Source organism: Alosa alosa, chromosome 15 (assembly GCF_017589495.1).
Source record: "Alosa alosa isolate M-15738 ecotype Scorff River chromosome 15, AALO_Geno_1.1, whole genome shotgun sequence".
In the NCBI taxonomy this organism is placed as follows: domain Eukaryota; kingdom Metazoa; phylum Chordata; class Actinopteri; order Clupeiformes; family Clupeidae; genus Alosa; species Alosa alosa.
Genome location: NC_063203.1, coordinates 32207091 through 32228133, shown reverse-complemented (window position 1 = coordinate 32228133; position 21043 = coordinate 32207091). Strand labels below are relative to the sequence as shown.

Below are 21043 nucleotides of genomic sequence, written 5' to 3'. Positions count from 1 at the left end.
GGACCTTCTGTGGGCTTCACATTAGCAGACCTGAGGAGTCGATCACCGAGGCACGGAGTGTGTGGAATATACCGGCTTTTACGTTCACACTGTACGAAATGGCAGCAGACATAACGAATCGATCATGCTGAAGGACTTCTACAGTTCAGACATTACAAGTCGAATGTGCATGCAGCTGGCCATTTGTAGGAGACAGAAGTGATGAGACTGTCCTGCAACAGACATGACGAGTCGATCTCACTGCAGGAGAGTCCTGCAACAGACATGACGAGTCGATCTCACTGCAGGAAGGTCCTGCAACAGATCGCACTTTAGGAGCGTGTCCTGTAACAGACATGACTAGTCGATCATACTGTAACAGACATGAAGAGTCGATCGTACTGCAGGAGACTGTTGAGGAATCAGACCTGAAGAACAGGTGGTCCATGGATTTTACAGCTTTTAACATTTTAATGCTCATAAAGTGTGTGTGTGTGTGTGTGTGTGTGTGTGTGAGTGTATATGTGTGAGTGAGAGAAAATGGGAGGTTGTGTGTGTGTGTGTGTGAGTGAGAGAAAATGGGAGGTTGTGTGTGTGTGTGTGAGCTCCTACACCACTTGTCATCTGTTCCTACCTTGTGAAGTGTGTACAGGTGTCTTTAGAACTACTGTCATGAAAGATCATTAAAGTGCAATTAAACCAGCAGAGCTGCCACGCCTCGTGTGTGTGTGTGTGTGGGGGGGGGAGATGCTGCCACACCTGTTACAACTGACAACACACACACACACAGAGGCTAAATGCGTGTGCACACACACACAGGCTAAATACACACACACAGAAACCAAATACCTTCACATGAGACCTGCGGTGGTCTCTCAAATCATTCCTTTGGAATTGGAATGTGGAACATGAAAATTATACTCCACCTCATTTTTACGCACACACACACACACTCCTACATGCCTTATTGTACACACACACTCCTACACACCTTATTGTACACACACACACACACACACTTCTGCACGCCTTATTGTACACACACACACACACACTCCTACACGCCTTATTGTACACACACACACTCCTACACGCCTCCGTAAACAACAACACACCAACAATAATAACAATAACAACAATCTTACTATCAAATGACTTTATTCCTCAGACATATCCCTTCAATAATAACAATAATATTAATAACAACAATAGTGAAGCCGTCAACGTAAACAAGTCACAGTAATAATACACTGTGTGTGTGTGTGCATTAGGTGTTACTTCAATGAGTGTTTGTGTGTGTGTGCAGTAATAATACACTATCTAAAAGACTCCATGTTTGTTCTTAGTGCAATAAGTGCTGATCCCATCTGCACAGTAATGCTTCCTGTTATTCCAGCAGCTTCCGTGTCCCATGTGCTCCAGTCAGTAATACACACACACACACACCAAAGTAACTGACCTAATGCATACACTCATACACACAAACTAGGGAAAGTAAGGCCTAATGCACATACACATACTCATTGAGGACCTAATGCGCGCATGACACACACACTCACTTATCGGGGACCTAATGCCAAACACGCACACTCGTCGAGGACCTGATGCGCACACACACACACACGTTGAAGTAGGACCTAATGCACACACACACTCACTCAGCAAATTAAGGCCTAATGAATGTGTGTACACACACACATGGCAAAGTAAGACCTAATGCACACATACACACTCTTCAAAGTCAGTGCTGCAAACAAACACACAGACACAGTTGTCCAAGTCAATCCTGCACATGTAACTGTATTGTGTCCGTTTGACCGACTGCACAGCTGAGCCCGAAGCTCTACCAAAAGGAGCTAAAACCCATGGATGCTAGCTTTTACTCCAGGGTGCTAGCTTTTACTCCAGGGTGGGGGTCATCCCTATGTTCCCCGGGTACTAGCATCTCTTACTACAGGGTGCTAGCATCTCATAGCATCTCTTACTACAGGGTGCTAGAATCTCTTAGCATCTCTTACTACAGGGTGCTAGCATCTCTTACTACAGGGTGCTAGCATCTCATATTACAGTGTGCTAGCATCTCATAGCATCTCTTACTACAGGGTGCTAGCATCTCTTAGCATCTCTTACTACAGGGTGCTAGCATCTCATAGCATCTCTTACTACAGGGTGCTAGCATCTCTTAGCATCTCTTACTACAGGGTGCTAGCATCTCATAGCATCTCTTACTACAGGGTGCTAGCATCTCTTAGCATCTCTTACCTGCCCATACTAACAAAGGAGCTAAACCCATGGGTGCTAGTATCTCTTAAGGCATCGGGAGGAATGTTTGTCACACACACACACACAGACACTCATCCAAGTGAGTCCTAATGCACAGACACATACACAGAGACATATACACTCACCTAAGTAGGTCGTAATGTACACACACACACACACACCTCTACCATGGCCTCCACATGTCTTGAGCTAGTGGTGCAGGTTGGAAGGCGTCTGAATCCTCTTCCTCTGAGCCGCTCTCCTCCTCTTCCTCTTCCTCACCAGAGCTAGCAGGGGGCGCCATCACCATGCCCGTCAGCTGGTGCGCTGTCATCGCACTGCTGAGAGTGTCTGCGAGCACATCGGTCAGTGTGTCGCTTAGTGTGTCTGTGAGTGTGTCGCTGAGTGTGTCGTTGAGTGTGTGCTCGAGTCCTTCCCGGTGCAGTGGCATGCACTCCAGCAGGTGGCTGAGCAGCTCGGCGGCCAGCGCGGCGTCCAGTCCGGGGCAGGAGGACAGGAAGCTGTGGACCTCGTGCATGCACTGGATGTACCCGGCGGCGTAGCGCTCACCCATCTGACCACCCTCTGGGGAACAGGAGGAGGAGAGGTCAGGCACGCGCACACACACACATATATATATACACACACACACACACACACACATATATACACACACACACACATATACACACACACACACATATACAGTCACACACACTACACACACACACATATACACACACACACACACACACACACACACTTCTGCTACGTGGGTCTGGAAGCCTTGCTCTGTGTGTGTGTGTGTCACCTTGAGTGCGACTCTGGAGAATCTGTTCCACCTGTTTCACCGTCATCTCTAGAACCTCTGCGTTCTCCATCTTCGCTGATAACTGCGGAAACAAGTTAAAGCAAGTTTATTCACAAACAAGTTAAGGTAAGTTTATTCACAAACAAGTTAAGGGCAAGTTTATTCACAAACAAGTTAAGGGCAAGTTTATTCACAAACAAGTTAAGGCAAGTTTATTCACAAACAAGTTAAAGTAAGTTTATTGATAAACAAGTTAAAGGAGAACTCTGGCCAATTTTAACACAGAGCTCAGTTGATCATGTTCAAGGAGCTCAGTTGATCATGTGAGCTCAGTTGATAATGTTCAAGGAGCTCAGTTGATAATGTTCACGCAATACTAGCAGTTGGAAAAAACATGAAAAAAATGGGTGCTGTCTGAACTCTCAAACTTGCTACGTTCAGATCAAAGCCAACTTCAGACCACAGTCAGTCAGTCAGTCAATCTTACACACTGAGATTAATTCAAAACGCTATACCGCACAAACACAACATAGTCTTGCATACTGAGATCAATTCAAAACACTACCGCACAAATACAACATAGTCCTATTATACACTGCTGAGATCAATTCAAAACACTACCGCACAAACACAACATAGTCTTACTGAGATCAATTCAAAACACTACCGCACAAATACAACGTAGTCCTATTATACACTGCTGAGGTCAATTCAAAACACTACCGCACAAATACAACATAGTCTTACATACTGAGGTCAATTTAAAACACTACCGCACAAACCTTCTACAGTGAATATACGTTGCTTATGGCTGCTGTTGGGTGGAAACCTTGTGTGTCCAAATCCGTTCATTTTTAGGAAAATGGAAAAAAAATTGTATTGTGAAAATATTTCAACATTGTGTCATCAAAGAAAAAAACAACAACAAATATAGTTACGAGGTTTCCACCCGACAGCAGCGTTACGAGGTTTCCACACGACAGCAGCGTTACGAGGTTTCCACCCGACAGCAGCGTTACGAGGCTTCCACCCGACAGCAGCGTTACGAGGCTTCCACCCGACAGCAGCGTTACGAGGTTTCCACCCGACAGCAGCGTTACGAGGTTTCCACCCGACAGCAGCGTTACGAGGTTTCCACCCGACAGCAGCGTTACGAGGTTTCCACCCGACAGCAGCGTTATGTTGCTTCCACCCGACAGCAGCGTTATGTTGCTTCCACCCGACAGCAGCGTTATGTTGCTTCCACCCGACAGCAGCGTTATGTTGCTTCCACACGACAGCAGCGTTACGAGGTTTCCACCCGACAGCAGCGTTATGTTGCTTCCACACGACAGCAGCGTTACGAGGTTTCCACCCGACAGCAGCGTTATTATTTGCTTCCACACGACAGCAGCGTTATGTTGCTTCCACACGACAGCAGCGTTATGTTGCTTCCACACGACAGCAGCGTTATGTTGCTTCCACCCGACAGCAGCGTTACGAGGTTTCCACACGACAGCAGCGTTACGAGGTTTCCACCCGACAGCAGCGTTACGAGGTTTCCACCCGACAGCAGCGTTACGAGGTTTCCACCCGACAGCAGTGTTATGTTGCTTCCACCCGACAGCAGCGTTATGTTGCTTCCACACGACAGCAGCGTTATGTTGCTTCCACACGACAGCAGCGTTATGTTGCTTCCACACGACAGCAGCGTTACGAGGTTTCCACACGACAGCAGTGTTATGTTGCTTCCACCCGACAGCAGTGTTATGTTGCTTCCACCCGACAGCAGTGTTATGTTGCTTCCACACAACCACCCCTTTGTATGATGAACAATGTACACAAGACAAGAAATGGCTACACATTTACAAGTTCTAGAATTGTACTGTAGTTGCATAACTATACTGTTAAAATCTCTATCACTGAAGTTCAATGGAAAAGCTTTACAGTACTATAAATGTAAGAGAAGAATGTGGAGAACAGTGACCAATATGTCCATGTATTTACCAGTAGCCTAGACAACAGTGAGTTGTTAATGACAGTGTCCATGCATAAAGACAGGTCAAATATGTCCATGTTTACCAGTAGCCTACACAACAATGAAAAAGTGTTCAAGACAGGTCTTTGGGGATTTGAAACTTCCGAGAAGTAGAGTGCTGAAGGGCTCTTTTATCAGGCCAGGGAAATGCACCTGTCCCTTGGTAGATGGTGTCATGGTTTCCTGGAAAGGTGTGATGGTTTTGCTGGTGTTTTGATTTTGATTGTGTAGCTCATAAGCCTGGTAATTGTGTTTAATCATGGAAAACAGTAAATGGAGATGAGTGTGTGGATGCTTTTTCACCATTTAAATAATGGTAATTAAAATAATAATAAACCCCAAAGACCTCTCTTTAACATTTTTTTTTCATGGTTTTATATAATATTATTTTACTTCATTCCATTATACAGTATGCCTGCATTTACTTTTTCAGCTATTTTTTTCTACAGGAATTACACCATTTGAAAATGTATAGGCCTACATTTGCGTGCCTTCTATATGACGTTCCTCAGGTTGTTGTGGAGGCATACGTCGTCACAGTACAGGTTTTAGTGTTTTGAATTGACCTCAATACTGTGTAGTAGATGCTACCACATGTACCATGCTGTGTTTTGTGTGATGTCTGAAAGCTTTTTTCTTTTTAGATGACATGGTTCTGAGTAGAGCTTGCTTTCGGCCTGAAAGTTTGAAGTTCGGGGAGATCCGTGTGCAGTAGCCTAATGGATTTGTGTGGACGTTTATCAAATGTAGCGTAGAGCATAATGTGTGTTAGAGGGCAAACTGTAGCAACTCTTGTTAAATAGCGCGGGGACTCACCTCGCTGTCCGTGAGCAGCATCCGAAGCTCCTGCAAACTCTCGTTGATGCGCGCGCGTCTTCTTTTCTCCACAAGTGGCTTCCGAGTCTGAAAGTTAAACCGAAAAAGACCTCAAGACAACATCGAGTGGACAGTGACACTAAAATTCACTTGCATGTTATAAACGTTACATTACCTTTCTGTCGTGTTTGATGCCGTAGCCGCCATCCTCTGCGCCAGGGGCACGGGCCGAGGGTCCCATAGCTGCGTATGGCTCGCGCCAGTCCGTTCCTCTACTGGTTTGGAGAGAAAGCGAGAGGGAGTGTGTGTGCGCGTGTGACTGGCTGTGTGTGCAGCTTGTGTGTGAATAGTGGGTTGTGTGCAGCTGTCTCGCTCCGGGCACGGGAGGGCTTTACCTCATTAGCATTTGAATCCCGTCTCGGCGTGCACTGGCGCGGGCGCAAACACAGTAGGCTACTTGGCCACCACTGCTGTCAGCCAATCACGGCTCACTCCATTGTCCGCGCGACAACCTCAGCTTGGATTGTCCACACAACTACTACTAGCGAGAGTGAGTGAGTGAGTGTGTGTGTGTAACACGATGCCGACATTTGCCAGCTGCAGCTGAATGTGCATCGAGATGAAGGTCTCCCTCGAGACAGCGACAGGTGTCCGGCAGGCTGCAGGCCGTCTGTACCGGCGCACGCACGCAGTCGCACACACGGGCCAACTGTCTCTCGCATACTGCTACCAGGCTTATGAACTAAAAAAATCATCAAGGCTACCAACTATAAACACTAGCTGCTTTCCCACTTTCAAAAATTTTAGAGCCAAATGTAATGTAAGAGTAAAAAAAATCTACAAGCAAATTCCTTCATATAACATCGGTTGCGCTATATTCTCACTGGCATTTAGGAACATCAACTCAACTCAAACCCAACAAGCAGGAAACACTAGCCTATAAGGCCTAATTTGATTGACGGGCAAAGTCTGACAACTTTGCCAAATTAATCTGCTAACTGAACACTACGGGAAAGAGCTTTTCTTCATTACTGTTAAATAGTTTCAGTCAGGAGTGGACGGGTGTGTCCTGCAGGTGTGTCCGGTAGTCTCGCTGTGTGACAGCTGCTCCACACGAGAACTAGATGACTGTAGGACATGCCACACACAGATCAGCGCACAAGACGAAGAACAATATCAGACCACTCTCTCTCTCTCTCTCTCTCTCTCTCTCTCTCTCTCTCTCTCTGTGTTCAGATCTATGAGTAGAGGTTTTGGAGAATGTGGAGCCACGCGACTGGCAGGCGCGCGCCCAAGCGTGGGAAATTACGACTCACAAAAGCAGCATTGATCCAGACTTAATGAGTGTGTGCATGCGTGCAGCGTGCGTGTGTACATGTGAACGACGCGGAAGTGTGTGTGTGTGTGAGAAAGAGAGAGAGAGACAGAGCGAAAGAGGCGGGGGTCTAAGAGCACCGAGGTCAAAAACGGCAGGTGCGCACTGACCTAGGATCTCATGTGTGCAGACGGCATGGCGACTGCAGATGTCGAGTGTGTGTGTGTGTGTGTGTGTGGGGGGGGGGGGTCACAGTTAAAGTGTGAATGTGTCCGAAAAGTACATTGTTCAACAGTTTGGAGATATGCATGTCTCTCTCGCTTGCACATTGTCGAACGACTTCCAATTAGCAGACCGCAAGACACACTGACCTAAACTAAGGCATGACTCATTATGTACAGTGTAAACTAAGGCATGACTCATTATGTACAGACTAAACTAAGGCATGACTCATTATGTACAGTGTAAACTAAGGCATGACTCATTATGTACAGACTAAACTAAGGCATGACTCAAATTATGTACAGTCGCAGGATACATTCACAACCCCACCGCAAATCGCGATCTCTGTGATATTTGATTTGTGGTTAAAAGGCGGTGGTCATCTCATTCATTGGCAGTGAGACCCCTGTTGCCCCGTATTGCGCCTGAGGGGGGCGACAGAGTGCAGGCAGCCCAAGCAGCCGGTGTGAGGCAGAAAGGTAGCAACCACCCACTACCAAGCCAACGCACTGAGGATACGGCGAGAAACCACTCACTGCTCGAGAGAGGGGCGTGAAACCAAAAACAGGAGATCATCATCATCATCGGGTGCACGGTTTAAACATTGACATACCCACTAAAGATTTCCACAAGACACCGTTTGAAGGTTTGTGACGTCTATGCTAATCTGACGGTCAAGATTGTTAGCTGGAGGATGGTGTTAGCTAGGATGGCTAGCTAGCTGCACACTCGGCTGCTGCGCTGTCATAGCCCGTAGAAAGAGTTGTAAAGGCCCGATAGTAGCATGCAGACTTTGGATGCATAAATAAATTCGCTCTGTCAGTAAATTATACCTTGCAAAGGGGTGTCAATGAAACCCTAACGTCAGCTTGCTATCGCGCGAATCAAAACAACGTTGGCTAGCTCGCTCGGGCTTTTGGGCATCAGCTGCCAGCGTTGGGAATCTGGCGAGTCGCCTAATCAGCGCGGATGAAGCCTGAACAACACACCGCTTCACGTCGCCTGCAGAAGCCAGTCTCGTCACCGCGGAGGGTCTGCGCATATCTGTCGGGGTTTAAAGCGAAACTGGGGACAGTCTCGCATCTGCCAGCCCCCCCCTCGAAGGGGCCGATACTCGCAGACAGCAAAGCGCTGATTGGAACGTAACGTGTGTGTGTGTGTGTCATTGATAGATTGATATGTGTGGGTGCAGAGTGACAGCGAGACCTTTAGCTGACAGTAGAGTGCCGAGGTACCGTCTTGCCCGCAGTAAGTGGTTTAACTGTAGAGTTGGGGCTGAAGTGTTCGCTCGAGGAGGACTGATCCTGCCGGTCCCGGCAGCGCCTGAGTGATGCTCGCTCAGTTGCAGGTAACACAACACTGTCGCGTGGAGACTTAACGGTACTGGATATCACTGCTGCGTAGCCTGGCCGCAGGCAGACTGTCCGCAGACAGAGTGGTTCATGCGCGCTGCGGCCAGGCCAGGGATGTCACTGCCGCGGGGAGCGCGCTGCGTGCTGCCTTTGGTGCTGAAGAGGGCCGATGCGGTCGGTAGGCGCGTGCAGCCGAACTGGAGATTAAGTGTGTTAAGCTTTAAGCCTCCTCCTGTCCTGTCTGCTGTGCTCGCGAGCTCAGGTCATTCAGAGGAAGTCTGGGCCAACTGGTGTGTACACACAAAGACCACACATTTGTCCACACACCACGGATCTCTCAAGTTCGCCTACAAAAAGCTGTTCTAACAACGCATTTACAGAATGAAATACCACTGGCAGCACAAATATGTAAACACAATGTCATGATACTTATTTGGTTTCTGCAGGGCTGCCAACTTTTCAAAAAACCTTGGAGTGAGATTTGGTGGGGCCAACCAAAATTTTGCTGCGGAAATTTTTGTTTGGCTCGTTCAGCATTATACCGTACAGTAAAAAAAAAGTACATTGGTTCTCAGGTGTAGGGACCAGGGTCCCAGAGTTAAATTAACATTGGTATCAAAGGGATCTAGCCTAATGCTAGGACCATGGGCGATGGAGGCATTCTGAAAGTGGGTGGGACATTTCAGTGGGGGGTATGGGGGTCCTCCCCCAGAATTTTTTTTTTGGACTACATGCAATTTCCTGAATTCTGGTACATTTTACCAGGTTATTTAGATATTTCTATATAACAAAATAAAGCTAGCCTATGAAATTAATAAAAAGTAAATCATGCATAATTTAAAAATAACTCAATATATAGGCTACTAGGCTCACATAATAAGGTTTCCATTACAGCACTGCGGACGTTCAATGAACGCATGAAAGCGGATAAAGTAAATTAAATATCAAACTAAAGCGAAAATGTCATGCTTTTGAAGGCCTACCATTGTGCAGTCTAGCTGTGGTTAGTGACGTGATGCTGTTAACGGGGAGTTTTACATAAACCTATAGGTTATTATTTATTTGGCGTACAAACAGCACTGGTATTTCGCACGGCAATAGTGGGGGGGTCCAAACTAACAATTTTAAAAAGTGGGTGGGTGTTTTGTAAGAATTTAAGAAATGTTTGTATATTTTAACTTTTAAATGCATCAATCTGGTGCACTTTTAAAAATAAATTCAGAGGTCAGACTTTTATGGAAATATTTGTGCTGTAGGGCCTAGCCTAAGCTATTTTGCACTTCAGAATTATACGTAACCATGCATACACAGGTGGAATAGTTATGGTGATATTGCAATAAGTTCACAACCACAAAAACATATGGTCCATTTCACAGTTCAGAAATGTTCAGCACTCCATGAAATTATGCAGAAGTGGTCACCTGTGTTTTTCAGCTAGTTCATTTAAGATAATATATTGGTCATTGTAATGGCCATAGCCTACAGGCTATTCCTTTTTCAGGATGTACCCATATCTGCATGATGTGAATGTTTGCATATGGCTTATGTCAGGCTTTATATCAATATTTGTGTCTCCTTATTTGATTTTCTTTATATTTTTGCATTAATGTCACTAGAAAGCATGGCAATATAAATATATTCATTTATCTGTGTAAGTGGGATTGGCTGGAACCTGACAATATAAGAACCATGATAGTGGGATAATCTACTGAGCAATTTACAAAAATGTATGTAGGCCTACTGACAAATAGTTTACATTAGAATACATTATAATTTCGCCCCAATGAGGCTATGTGGAAATGTGTTGCAATTTCAAAAACAGAGGCATGCTTTATATCCTCGTATTCGGTACAGTTTGCTGTTTATTGTGATATTAGGTTTGCCACATGTTGTGTGAAGGGTTAGTGAGATACTACAACCGAGAGTAATGGGTGTGCACTGTGTGCAAAATGCAAATATGATTAGCCTAAATTGCACGTCGGTTCAATGATAATTTTCTCGCGAACCATATATCACAGCAACTTGGCGCTAATATCATTGGAAAGCTTAGATTCCGCTCGTTCACATGATGTGTGATATCATGTATAGGTTTAGTTTAGTTGAACCTAATCTGCCAGGTATTTGACCTACCACGTTGACACTTCAGCGTGAAAAATACTCAAAGCATAGGCCTACCTGAAGCCGGGGGAATGCGCCTGGGATGGCTTTTGAAGTAGCATCGCAAATGAGAGAAAATTTAGAAAATTCAGAAAATTCCACAGACAGGGGGTGCTCTTGAACCCTCTCACCGTCTCTGAAAGCATAACCGTGGCTCAACAGGTAGATCTATAGGCTAAACTCATTTTTCAGGCATCTGACCGAGCGGGTTGACACTTCAGCGTGAGAAATCGTGGGTGTGGCGTGTGAGTGTGTGAAACTAATCAAATGCGTGTGTCTCACGGCCAATGCGTGAGAGTTGGCAGCTATGTTTCTGATTTGCGCACAATAGACCTCTGAAGTTCGCCTACAAAATAGCTGCCATCTTCCGCTATCTTGCGATTTTTCCAATGGGAAAATAACTTGGGGGTTTTGAATTATCGCATCTGTTAAACTCTCGCGGGGCGAAGAAGTCTGAAATGCAGACGTTTTGCTCAACACACTTTTGCCCTCTGCCTTCGAGTGGGTACTGTGATTTTCGGTATGTTAAGACGACTTAGATTTTTGCTGCCCCAGAGCTAACTTAAAATGCAACTTGCCATAGGTAATTAGCTTTAATTAACATCCGGATCTCCTTTTATGGGCAAAGATGGCAGCTTTAGTTTTTTTTTTTTTGTAGGCGAACTTCTGTGGTCTGTGTGTGTGTGTGTGTGTGTGTGTGTGTGTGTGTGTGGGGAGTACAAACAACATGGAGAAGCCTAGTTAGTGCTGGTATGTAGCCACCTGGTCCAGATGATCAATCTTGTCACGTGTGTGTCTGTCTGTTTCAGGTGGGCGGTGTGCTCCGTGGTGACTGTTGCCATGCCGTTCCCCTTTGGGAAGTCCCACAAGTCTCCAGCAGACATCGTGCGGAACCTGAAGGAGAGCATGAGTGTGTTAGAGAAGCACCCACCACCGGACAAGAAGGCAGAGAAGGTGTGTGTGTGTGTGTGTGTGTGTGTGTGTGTGTGTGTGTGTGTGCGCAGGCGTCGGAGGAGGTGAGTAAGTTGTTGGTGGCGATGAAGGAGGTTCTGTACGGGACTAACGTGTGTGTGTGTGTGCGCGCAGGCGTCGGAGGAGGTGAGTAAGTCGTTGGTGGCGATGAAGGAGGTTCTGTACGGGACTAACGTGTGTGTGTGTGTGTGTGTGTGTGTGTGTGTGTGTGCGCGCGCAGGCGTCGGAGGAGGTGAGTAAGTCGTTGGAGGCGATGAAGGAGGTTCTACGGGACTAACGATGTGTGTGTGTGTGTGTGTGGCGTCGGCCGGAGGAGGTGAGTAAGTCGTTGGTGGCGATGAAGGAGGTTCTGTACGGGACTAACGTGTGTGTGTGTGTGTGTGTGCGCGCGCAGGCGTCGGAGGAGGTGAGTAAGTCGTTGGTGGCGATGAAGGAGGTTCTGTACGGGACGGCGGAGAAGGAGGTGCAGACGGAGGGGGTGGCGCAGCTCTCCCAGGAGCTCTACAACAGCGGCCTCCTCTACACCCTCATCGCAGACCTGCAGCTCATCGATTTTGAGGTGTGTGTGTAAAATTTGTTGTGTGTGCCCTGCAGTTGTTTGTGTATTTCATAAGGGTGTCACGATTTCGATTTTATATCGAAATTGATCGAAATTACATCTCAATCTCGAACTTCGAACTTAAAAGTAGAATCAACGATGCAGCCACACCCCCCAATGTCACGTCCAGCATGTACTGTATGCCAAGACGCACAAACACACACGCACGTGCTGAACTGCAGCGTCAACACCTCTAATTTTAGGGCCTGCAGCCAGTTATAAAATATACACATCAACCTACCGAAATCAAAGCCCCTCTTGCTACTCTGAAATCACCGGTGTGGAAGTATTCATTCATTCACGTCAATTAAAGCTAACTTAGCCTCAACTTAGCAAGTGAAAAGGTGATCTAGTTACAGTCCAAAGTTACTTTAAGGCTTAAAATGCACATTGATAAGTACATATTCCATGACACTAACCTTGGGTCTCTTCGGAGTGTGCTGAAACAATCAAATTATCATTCATGTGTTTCATTCCACTATGTCCACGTCTCTGTTTTAGCCTAATGTTAGTTCTGTTTACATTAGAACCTCGCGGTTGGAACGGTTTCAAAATAAAAAGCGGTTTCAAAATAAAAGCCCCCGAAACAGAAAAGGAAAAGGCCAGAAAGAGTAAATAACATGCGTTAATGCATTAATAGTAATATTAAAAAAAAGATTGAAAATCGAATCGAATCGTGACTTTAAAATCGAAAATTACATCGAATCGAGGATTTGGAGAATCCTGACACCCCTAGTATTTAATGTATGTAGATGTTGTGATTCCTGCTGTGTTGGTGTTGTTGTTTGGTGATAGTGTTGTTGTGTTTGTGTTGTTGTTTGGTGATTGTGTTTGTGTTGTTGTTTGGTGATAGTGTTGTTGTGTTTGTGTTGTTGTTTGGTGATAGTGTTGTTGTGTTTGTGTTGTTGTTTGGTGATTGTGTTTGTGTTGTTGTTTGGTGATTGTGTTGTTGTGTTTGTGTTGTTGTTTGGGATAGTGTTTTGTCTCTTTCCTGCGTGTGCTGATCCTAGAGACCCAAGAGGTGCTTACTGAACTAACCTGTGTGTGTGCGTGTGTGTGTGTGTGCGTGCGTGCATGTGCATGTGTGTGTGTAGGGGAAGAAGGATGTGGCTCAGATCTTCAACAACATCTTGAGGAGGCAGATCGGCACTCGCACTCCTACTGTAGAGTACCTGTGCACCCAGCAGAACATCCTCTTCATGCTGCTGAAAGGGTGAGACACACACACACACACATATGCACACACACTCATTCACTCAATCACTCACAGACATGCACGCACACGCTCGCACGCACGCACATGCGTAGCTAAACATATTTGTTGCACGTGCTACAAAAAATCACTCGCTCACTCGCTCGCACACACTCTCTCTAGGACAAGCACACACACACACACATACACATACCAGTGTTGTAGTACTCGAGTCCGAGTCATTAGCTAAATTTAGAGACTCTTGACTTGCACTTGAGCACTGAATGACTCGAACTTGGACTCGTGCATTTGCGCTCGCGATGACTCAACTTTTTTTTGTAATATATCATAAGGCTATAATTGTAGTATGTCATTAGGCTATAATTTGCTTTATGATTTTAACATCTAAATTATTTGTAATACTAATTTTAGTGCAAGGGAATGTTAGGCTACTGCTTCGTGTCATACATCGCAAGTCACGTCAGGTTCACATGCAAAGCAAACTAACGTTAACTTTAACACCAAAATGCCTGGAGACATGGCCACCGCCATTTCAATGTAGTGTTGCCAGGCAATATTAGTTCTCATACATGACATGACATGACATGCTGCTGGATAGCTGATCATCGTGACTTGGTGAACAGTGTTTTTCCTGACTGACGCGAGAAGCGAGGTTCCATTTATTTATTTTCATTTGGGGCGTGCCCTGCCGTGCTTCTGTCTGTTAATTTGCAGCAGGCTATTATCGGATCGAAAGAAAAATAAACTAAAAGTTTTCCCGATCAAGATATAGCATACTTCTTAATTTTGGTGTCATAAAATATAGAAGCATAACATTAAATTGCCTAGTAGAGTGTCCATGTAGAGTGTCAATGTAGGCCTACGTGTCTGCGCAAGTGAAACTGACAAACTAAACCTCTTGTGGGTAGGCCAGAAACAACTATATTTAAAACCACGAATGAAGTGGATTACTGTTGCTGTTATATTTTGACAAGTTGTCGTCGTTCTGTCTTCCACATTCATGAAAGGTTTGGTATGAATGTTGAGTCATGTCTCATGAAACAGTCATGAATGCTTTATGTGCAGTTTATGACAGCTGCTATGAATGTGTTATGAACTCACCCGTCAAGTAAAGTGTTACCCCTACTTCAAATAGATGTTATTTCAGATAGATTGCTAGATTGCAGATATTCAGATACATGTATTGCAGATATTGAGATAGCGTCTTCTGTTAACTCATTGCCGTCATCGTGAAGCGCTGTATCTCACGGTTATACCATGCACTATTATATAGCTAGAATAATACATGTTTCCAATGATATAAAGTTTCTATAGTAGGCTACAAAATGTTATTTCACTCTGTTTTACTTGGGTAAGGCCACCGCACATCCGTGTGTGTGTGTGTGTGTGTGTGTGTGTGTGTGTGCCACCGCACATCCAAATAACTGCCCTTCATGACCCCTGTCCGTCACTCTCCATAGGTTAACATGGAACTCATTTTTCTAAAACTGCTTTTCCATGTCTCACCTGCATATGAGGCTATAAACACAGATATGTACAAGTATATAGGCCTATAAGCTCTTTTGATCCCGTGAGGGAATATGTGTGCATTTACTTAGAATGGGATTGCCTGGTCGGGACAGCTTCATTCGTCCCTCCATAGACATTCAGCAATAGGCTGTTTTGCATCCATTAAAAACAAACATGCAATGTGAAAGTCTGGGATTGGGGACAGCACTTAGTATACCTAGTCTAGTGCATAAGCATGAAGTTGAACCTTTAGATGAAAAACACTCTTTAATAATAGGCCTACAATAAATAAATAAACCGCTAATGACGTTTACTTTTGACCATCGCATTTAGCGCCTGTAACTCTGCGATAACAGGAAAGTATTTGGCTGTGCAACGGAGGTTAATATGTTCAATGTTTTGTCCACATGATGTAGGCCTATGTCTATGTCTAATAATTGTTGCACTCGAAGAAAACTGCAATGTTTCATTCGTCCTCCCTTTCAATCGTCCCCCCGGTCGTTCTCTCCAAACTAACTTTATTCTCAAAATGTTGAGTTTAATGTCGACACGTCGAGATTAAAGTCGACATGATATTTCAACTTTATTCTCGAAATGTCGACATGTCGAGTTTAATCTCGTCAAGGCAAAAAATATTTTTTTCTTCATGTGTGTCCCTAATACTCCGTCGTAGTATGGCGATGGCAGCTTAAAAAAACATTTATTTCACTCATCTCGCTGAAATGAACGTAGAATGTTCATGGTTCATGGTTGATGAGGTGGCACAGTGGTGTCAATCTAACAGCTTGACACTGAATATCAATAAAACCAAGGAAATGGTAGTGGATTACAGAAGGCAGCAGCAGAACTACAGTTACAGCCCACTAATGATCAGCGGGCAACCTGTAGAGAGAGTCACAAGTTTTAAATACCTTGGTGTCCACATTACTGAAGACCTAACATGGACTGTTAACACTCAACATGTTCTGAAGAAGTCCAGACAACGACTCTACTTCCTTCGTCAGCTGAGGAAATTCAAAGTTTCTACATCCATCATGAAGGCCTTCTACACTTCAGCGGTTGAGAGTGTTCTAACTGGTAGCATCATCACCTGGTATGGGAACTCCACAGTTAGAGATTGTAGTACTCTGCAGAGAGTAGTGCGCTCAGCTGAACGTACTATAAGAACTCAACTCCCTGCTCTACAAGATATCTATTCCAGAAGAATACTCTTAAGAGCCCAAAAGATTCTGAAGGACTCTTCTCATCCTAACAATGGATTATTCCTACCGCTGAAATCAAGAAGACGCCTATGTAGTCACAAAGCCAGAACTGAGAGACTCAGGAGAAGTTTTTATCCCCAGGCCATCCGAACTCTGAACTCACACTATACTGACTTTGCACTCATTCACTACTCAGCACTCATGACCCCCCCACCCACACCCACACACACACCTACAAGACTTTTAGCACTTTACATCCCTCTCCCTATGCTACAGACCTTTTATTTATTTTCTTATTTCATCACACGTCAAAACACACACACACACACACACACACACATCTGACTTTCTCCAACTTTTGCACATCTCCATAGAACTTTTTATTTATTATTTTTGATTTCTCCTCCATCTATCTACCCATGTCCTTGATTGCCCCCCCACCCCCACCCCCACCACACACACACACAAAAAACACACACTTACATCATCACCTCACATACATACAGCACACTGCTTGCTACAGTAAGCCTCCTCCCCCTCCAACACACATCCTCTACATACTTACAGCACACTGCCCCCACCTACACACTACACACACACACACACACAGTCACTGCTCCACTCCCTCCTGCCCACACACACATCTTCACTGTCATCACTCACATACATCATACATACAGTACTCTGCTTGCAATAGTAAGTCCCTGCCCCCTACATACACAGCACATTATTTCATCAGGAAGCTTCTCCAACACACATCCCCAACATACTTACAGCACACTGCCCTCTCCCCACATACACAGCACACTATCCCATCTCCCCTGTCATCCCCCCAACACACACACCAAGACCCCTGGCAGTTGGGTTAGCCCCTTGAGCTGTGGATCTGCCCAAGGTTTCTTCCTTGGTAAGGGAGTTTTTCCTTGCCCCTGTTGCTCTTGGGTGCTCCTTGTTGGTGCCCCCCAATCCCAATCCCCCACCTTTTTATGCAGCCCTTGCCACTTAATCTACTAAACCCCTCTTCTACTGCACTTTTTACCCCCCCCCCCCCATTAATGCACAAATAGACTGACACCAGACATAATTTCACTGCATTTCTTACTTCCAGTAACTATATGCATGTGACAATAAACTTCCTTGTATCCTTGTATCCTTGTAGAATGTGGCCTGTTGCTCAAAGAAATTAATTAGGCAGATGATCTGCATCTCCGTTAACCGAAAGCTAGTTTTCATCTCCATTGTTGACGTGAAATATGTCTCCATAGTGTCAGTGAAGTGATAACATTATGCAGTTGCAGGTAGCCAGTGTTAATTCACGTCAGAAGTCAGAAAGAAGCTACCAAGACGGGCCCTGCTCTGTTTCTGTCCCTCCTAAACTGCGCTAAAATTGTGTAGGGTATTTAAAGGTGCCATGTGTAAGAATTGAGGTAAAAATATTCAAAAAATGAGCTACACACATCAAAGGAATGGAAGGAAATAAGGGTGATGATGTCATTAAAAAAATGACAAGGTATAGTGCTGAAGAGATATCAACCTGAATTAGCATGCTAAATTACTAGCCACAGCCCGACAAGTGTCATAATACCAGTTTCGGCCATGGGAGGCAGTATGCAGGTAACATAACCGCCAGCCAAACTGCAATACACGTGTCTCGGTTGTTACTCTAGGGTAGACAAACTCACTTTCTGGAGGTATACTGCCCCATCTTTTATGGAATGTGGAGTATGAATTGATTTTTTGGCGGACATTACACATGGCACCTTTAACAGCCCGGGGGAGAAAAATGCCCTTTTGTGATCCACACCAGGTGCTTTGGGTGGGGCCAGGTTGGGCCTAGGCCCGCTCACTTTTCAACAGGCCCACCCAAAACTTTTCTTCAAAAAAAAAATAAAAAAAACTTTTAATATATTTTAATTATGTCAAGAATTATGAAAAAGCTGCAAATAATCTCATAATCTGTGCTAAAATAGTCTAAATGTTTAGTTTTCAAAACTATTTTAAAAAGCTGGGGATGTTTCTGCGCAAGTTCAAAAGTGCCAGATACGTGAGGTTCTGGCTCGGATCTAGCTTGTCGGTATGCTAGGCTAGCTCCAAGTGATCTGAAAGTGTGGAAATAATTTCCAGTAAAGGACAGTGTTGCTACAGTCGTTGTTTAGGTACCTTAAACGTGCACAAACGGTCTCGTTGTATCGCTGCAACCAGGAGGTGAAGGAGAGCTGAGATCCATAACACCGACATGTAGCACATCTCTATGGCTTAATAATGGCTTCTGAAATGCTTCTGACATTGTGATCGTTGATCCGATTTGCATTAAAGGGCCTAATGGGTGTGATTGATTTTTATGAGCTCTCTTGGGGCATGTTTTACATGACAGATGACGTTGTCAATTAAGTTCTGTGCCCGAGAAGGGGTAGTCGCCAGCTGATTTTGCCAGGGCTTCAGCCCCGAATGTATTTTGTACAGTTGACTAACAAATATGAAACCATTATTCCGATCACGCATTGAAACTTTGAGATGAGATGGACGTATTTAACACACAAGCGGACACGGGTGAACTCACTCTTTTTCATGCAGCAGATTTAACTTGAACGTTACCTTACCATAACACATAATTTGGAACGTAGGCTACGTGCGCGCGTGAGGTTGGGCATGCCATTGTTTGCATTTGCTATTTGGCATACGTTACAAGGAAATCATGAAGTCCTCAATGACAAGGTGGTGGTGGAGTTATCCTGTTCTCGTCATTTAGACTAGCCTACAAGTTCAGGTTTGTTATCAGCCTCTAGCCTACAGTCTGGAGCTGGCCAAAAAGTGGTGGCCTACTTTGCCTAGTTGTAAAATCGAATTAGTGAGTCTTCAATGTTCCCTTCTCCCTAAGCTAAGCATAACAAACCATATAATGCATCTTGCCATTTTCAAAGCCACTCTGCTAGGTGGCTATATAGTTTGCTTCTAATAGCAAACAGAAAATGTCAAGATTGCAACAAGTCATTACATCCTCTAATTGTCAAAATATTATTGTCCATAATATTCAATCAATGTGGTGCAAATGAGGCTTGAGTCAGTGGATTCATTTATGAAAAGTGAGCAGCAAGTCAGGCAAAATGGAAATTATGAAAACCGTTTAGACTCTACGGGCTAAGCCCCGAATGTGCCCTGCATATTGATTGAAACTGTCGGGCATTGTGGTTGATCTGTATTGACTTAAAACAAATGAAATATTCGACCTCATGTTATACAAGCAGAACTAAAGTTTGGGGGAAATATAAGATTCCCACTTTTACAGCCTATAGGCCTTAGGTCTATTAAAGAGATGTGCTAAAGCAGCGGTCCCCAACCACCGGGCCGCGGACCGGTACCGGGCCGCGGGACATTCCTAACCGGGCCGTAGCCTACGACATGAGTTTAAAAAAAAATGCATGCAAACTAAACTAAATTTAATTCGCAATAATGTCACGTTTTACATGGCATAGGCCTATATGCAGTTGTTTGATTGCACGATGTTTGCATTTTGCAAGGTCTATTTTCTTTACGTCTGTCTGTCCCGCCTTCAACACTTTTACATATTGCCTTCAGTGCGCTCGCGCAGCCCTCAGGTCAGCTCACTTCACTTGATCAGATCTTGGCGAACGGTATGTCACACGAAGTTAGCTAAACTGCTAGAATGAGCAACAAAAAACAAGCATCTTTAGCAGGTCACTGGCCAGAGTGTTTGAGTTGAGAGAGCCGCCACAGAGATTTCTTACAGAAAAAAAGCTGCACATTTTAGTGATGAGGACTGGGTGTCAAAACTCGCTAACCTGTGTGACATATTCGGATTGCTTAGGGACTGTACGATATTTAGCGGGGGGGGGAGGGCCGGTCTCCAGACGATCGGGTTAAAAATGTTCTGCCTGGCCCTCCCCCTGGTCAATTTTTTTTTTCCAGGGGCCTCCCCCCGGCTCAAAAAAATTCTCCTAGGCCCTCCCCCCTACGTGAATCCAATAAAACTGGTCGAAACTCACGGTAATATTCAGCTACTTAATATGGCATATTGTCGTACCATAAAGCTAGCGTCATAGGATTTCTCCCGCAGGTTTGTTTTGTTAATTTGTTTTTTTGTTTTTGTTTTAGGTCTAATGTAACATTTTTTAGTGCATAATAGAATAATAGACAGGGGGACGGAGAGCTTCTTTTTTTTCTGATCGTGAGTGGTATGACATATAAATACGCGTGCTTTCCTGCAGGGGGTGCTGCTGCACCCCCACTTCCCACGGCTATGCACGCAACCACCAAGGATTAGAACACTAGGATAAGATTTGGCCATGGACATACTTCTTTCGAAAATAGAAATGGGGAGGCAAGGTAGGCAAGAGAGATACATTGCTGGTCAAAATGTTAGCGTAAGAATTAAAATGCTGAATGAAGCACAAAGCTTTACTAAAGCACATCCACTGTTTAAAGTCACAAACACAACGAACTAAGGTAACTTTTATGCATGCGCGAACCTATACATACCGGTAGATATGGCTGTGTAGTCTGTGCCATAAGATTTATTCCTGCAGGCTGCCCGTTTCGGCTGTCATACTTTTAAATGGCTTCGCAAGAAGTAGGCCTACATAGACCATAACTTGTATTA

The 21043-nt window shown here is 44.7% G+C and overlaps 2 protein-coding genes across 3 annotated transcripts in view; one reads left to right on the top strand and one right to left on the bottom strand.

Annotated features, from left to right (window-relative positions):
• Positions 1-1120: 1120 nt before the first annotated feature.
• On the bottom strand, positions 1121-6301 carry LOC125308331 (transcription cofactor HES-6-like). 2 transcript variants are annotated; one of them, XM_048264756.1, is made up of 5 exons: positions 6281-6301; positions 6061-6160; positions 5886-5972; positions 3053-3134; positions 1121-2826 (listed from the first exon to the last, which is right to left on the bottom strand). In XM_048264756.1, exons 1-5 carry the CDS (start codon positions 6289-6291, stop codon positions 2426-2428), a joined length of 681 nt encoding a protein of 226 aa, XP_048120713.1. In that variant the 5' UTR covers positions 6292-6301; the 3' UTR covers positions 1121-2425. The 2 variants fall into 2 exon arrangements, with proteins under 2 accessions (XP_048120713.1, XP_048120714.1); XM_048264757.1 differs by lacking the exon at positions 6281-6301 and having other exon boundaries at positions 6061-6262.
• Positions 6302-7883: 1582 nt separating this feature from the next.
• The window catches only part of cab39 (calcium binding protein 39), a 28956-nt gene continuing 15796 nt past the window's right edge, over positions 7884-21043 (top strand). Inside the window, exons 1-4 of the mRNA XM_048265008.1 lie at positions 7884-8068; positions 11741-11885; positions 12298-12462; positions 13596-13714. Of these exons, the coding sequence (XP_048120965.1) occupies positions 11772-11885; positions 12298-12462; positions 13596-13714 (398 nt within the window). The 5' untranslated portion in view covers positions 7884-8068; positions 11741-11771. The remainder of the gene's footprint in view (positions 8069-11740; positions 11886-12297; positions 12463-13595; positions 13715-21043) is intronic.

Coding starts and splice junctions, on each gene's coding strand:
- LOC125308331 (XM_048264756.1), bottom strand. Junction 5,973..6,060: donor GCATCAAACACGACAGAAAG/GTAATGTAACGT, acceptor TTTAACTTTCAG/ACTCGGAAGCCACTTGTGGA. Junction 2,827..3,052: donor TCTCCAGAGTCGCACTCAAG/GTGACACACACA, acceptor CCTGTTCCCCAG/AGGGTGGTCAGATGGGTGAG.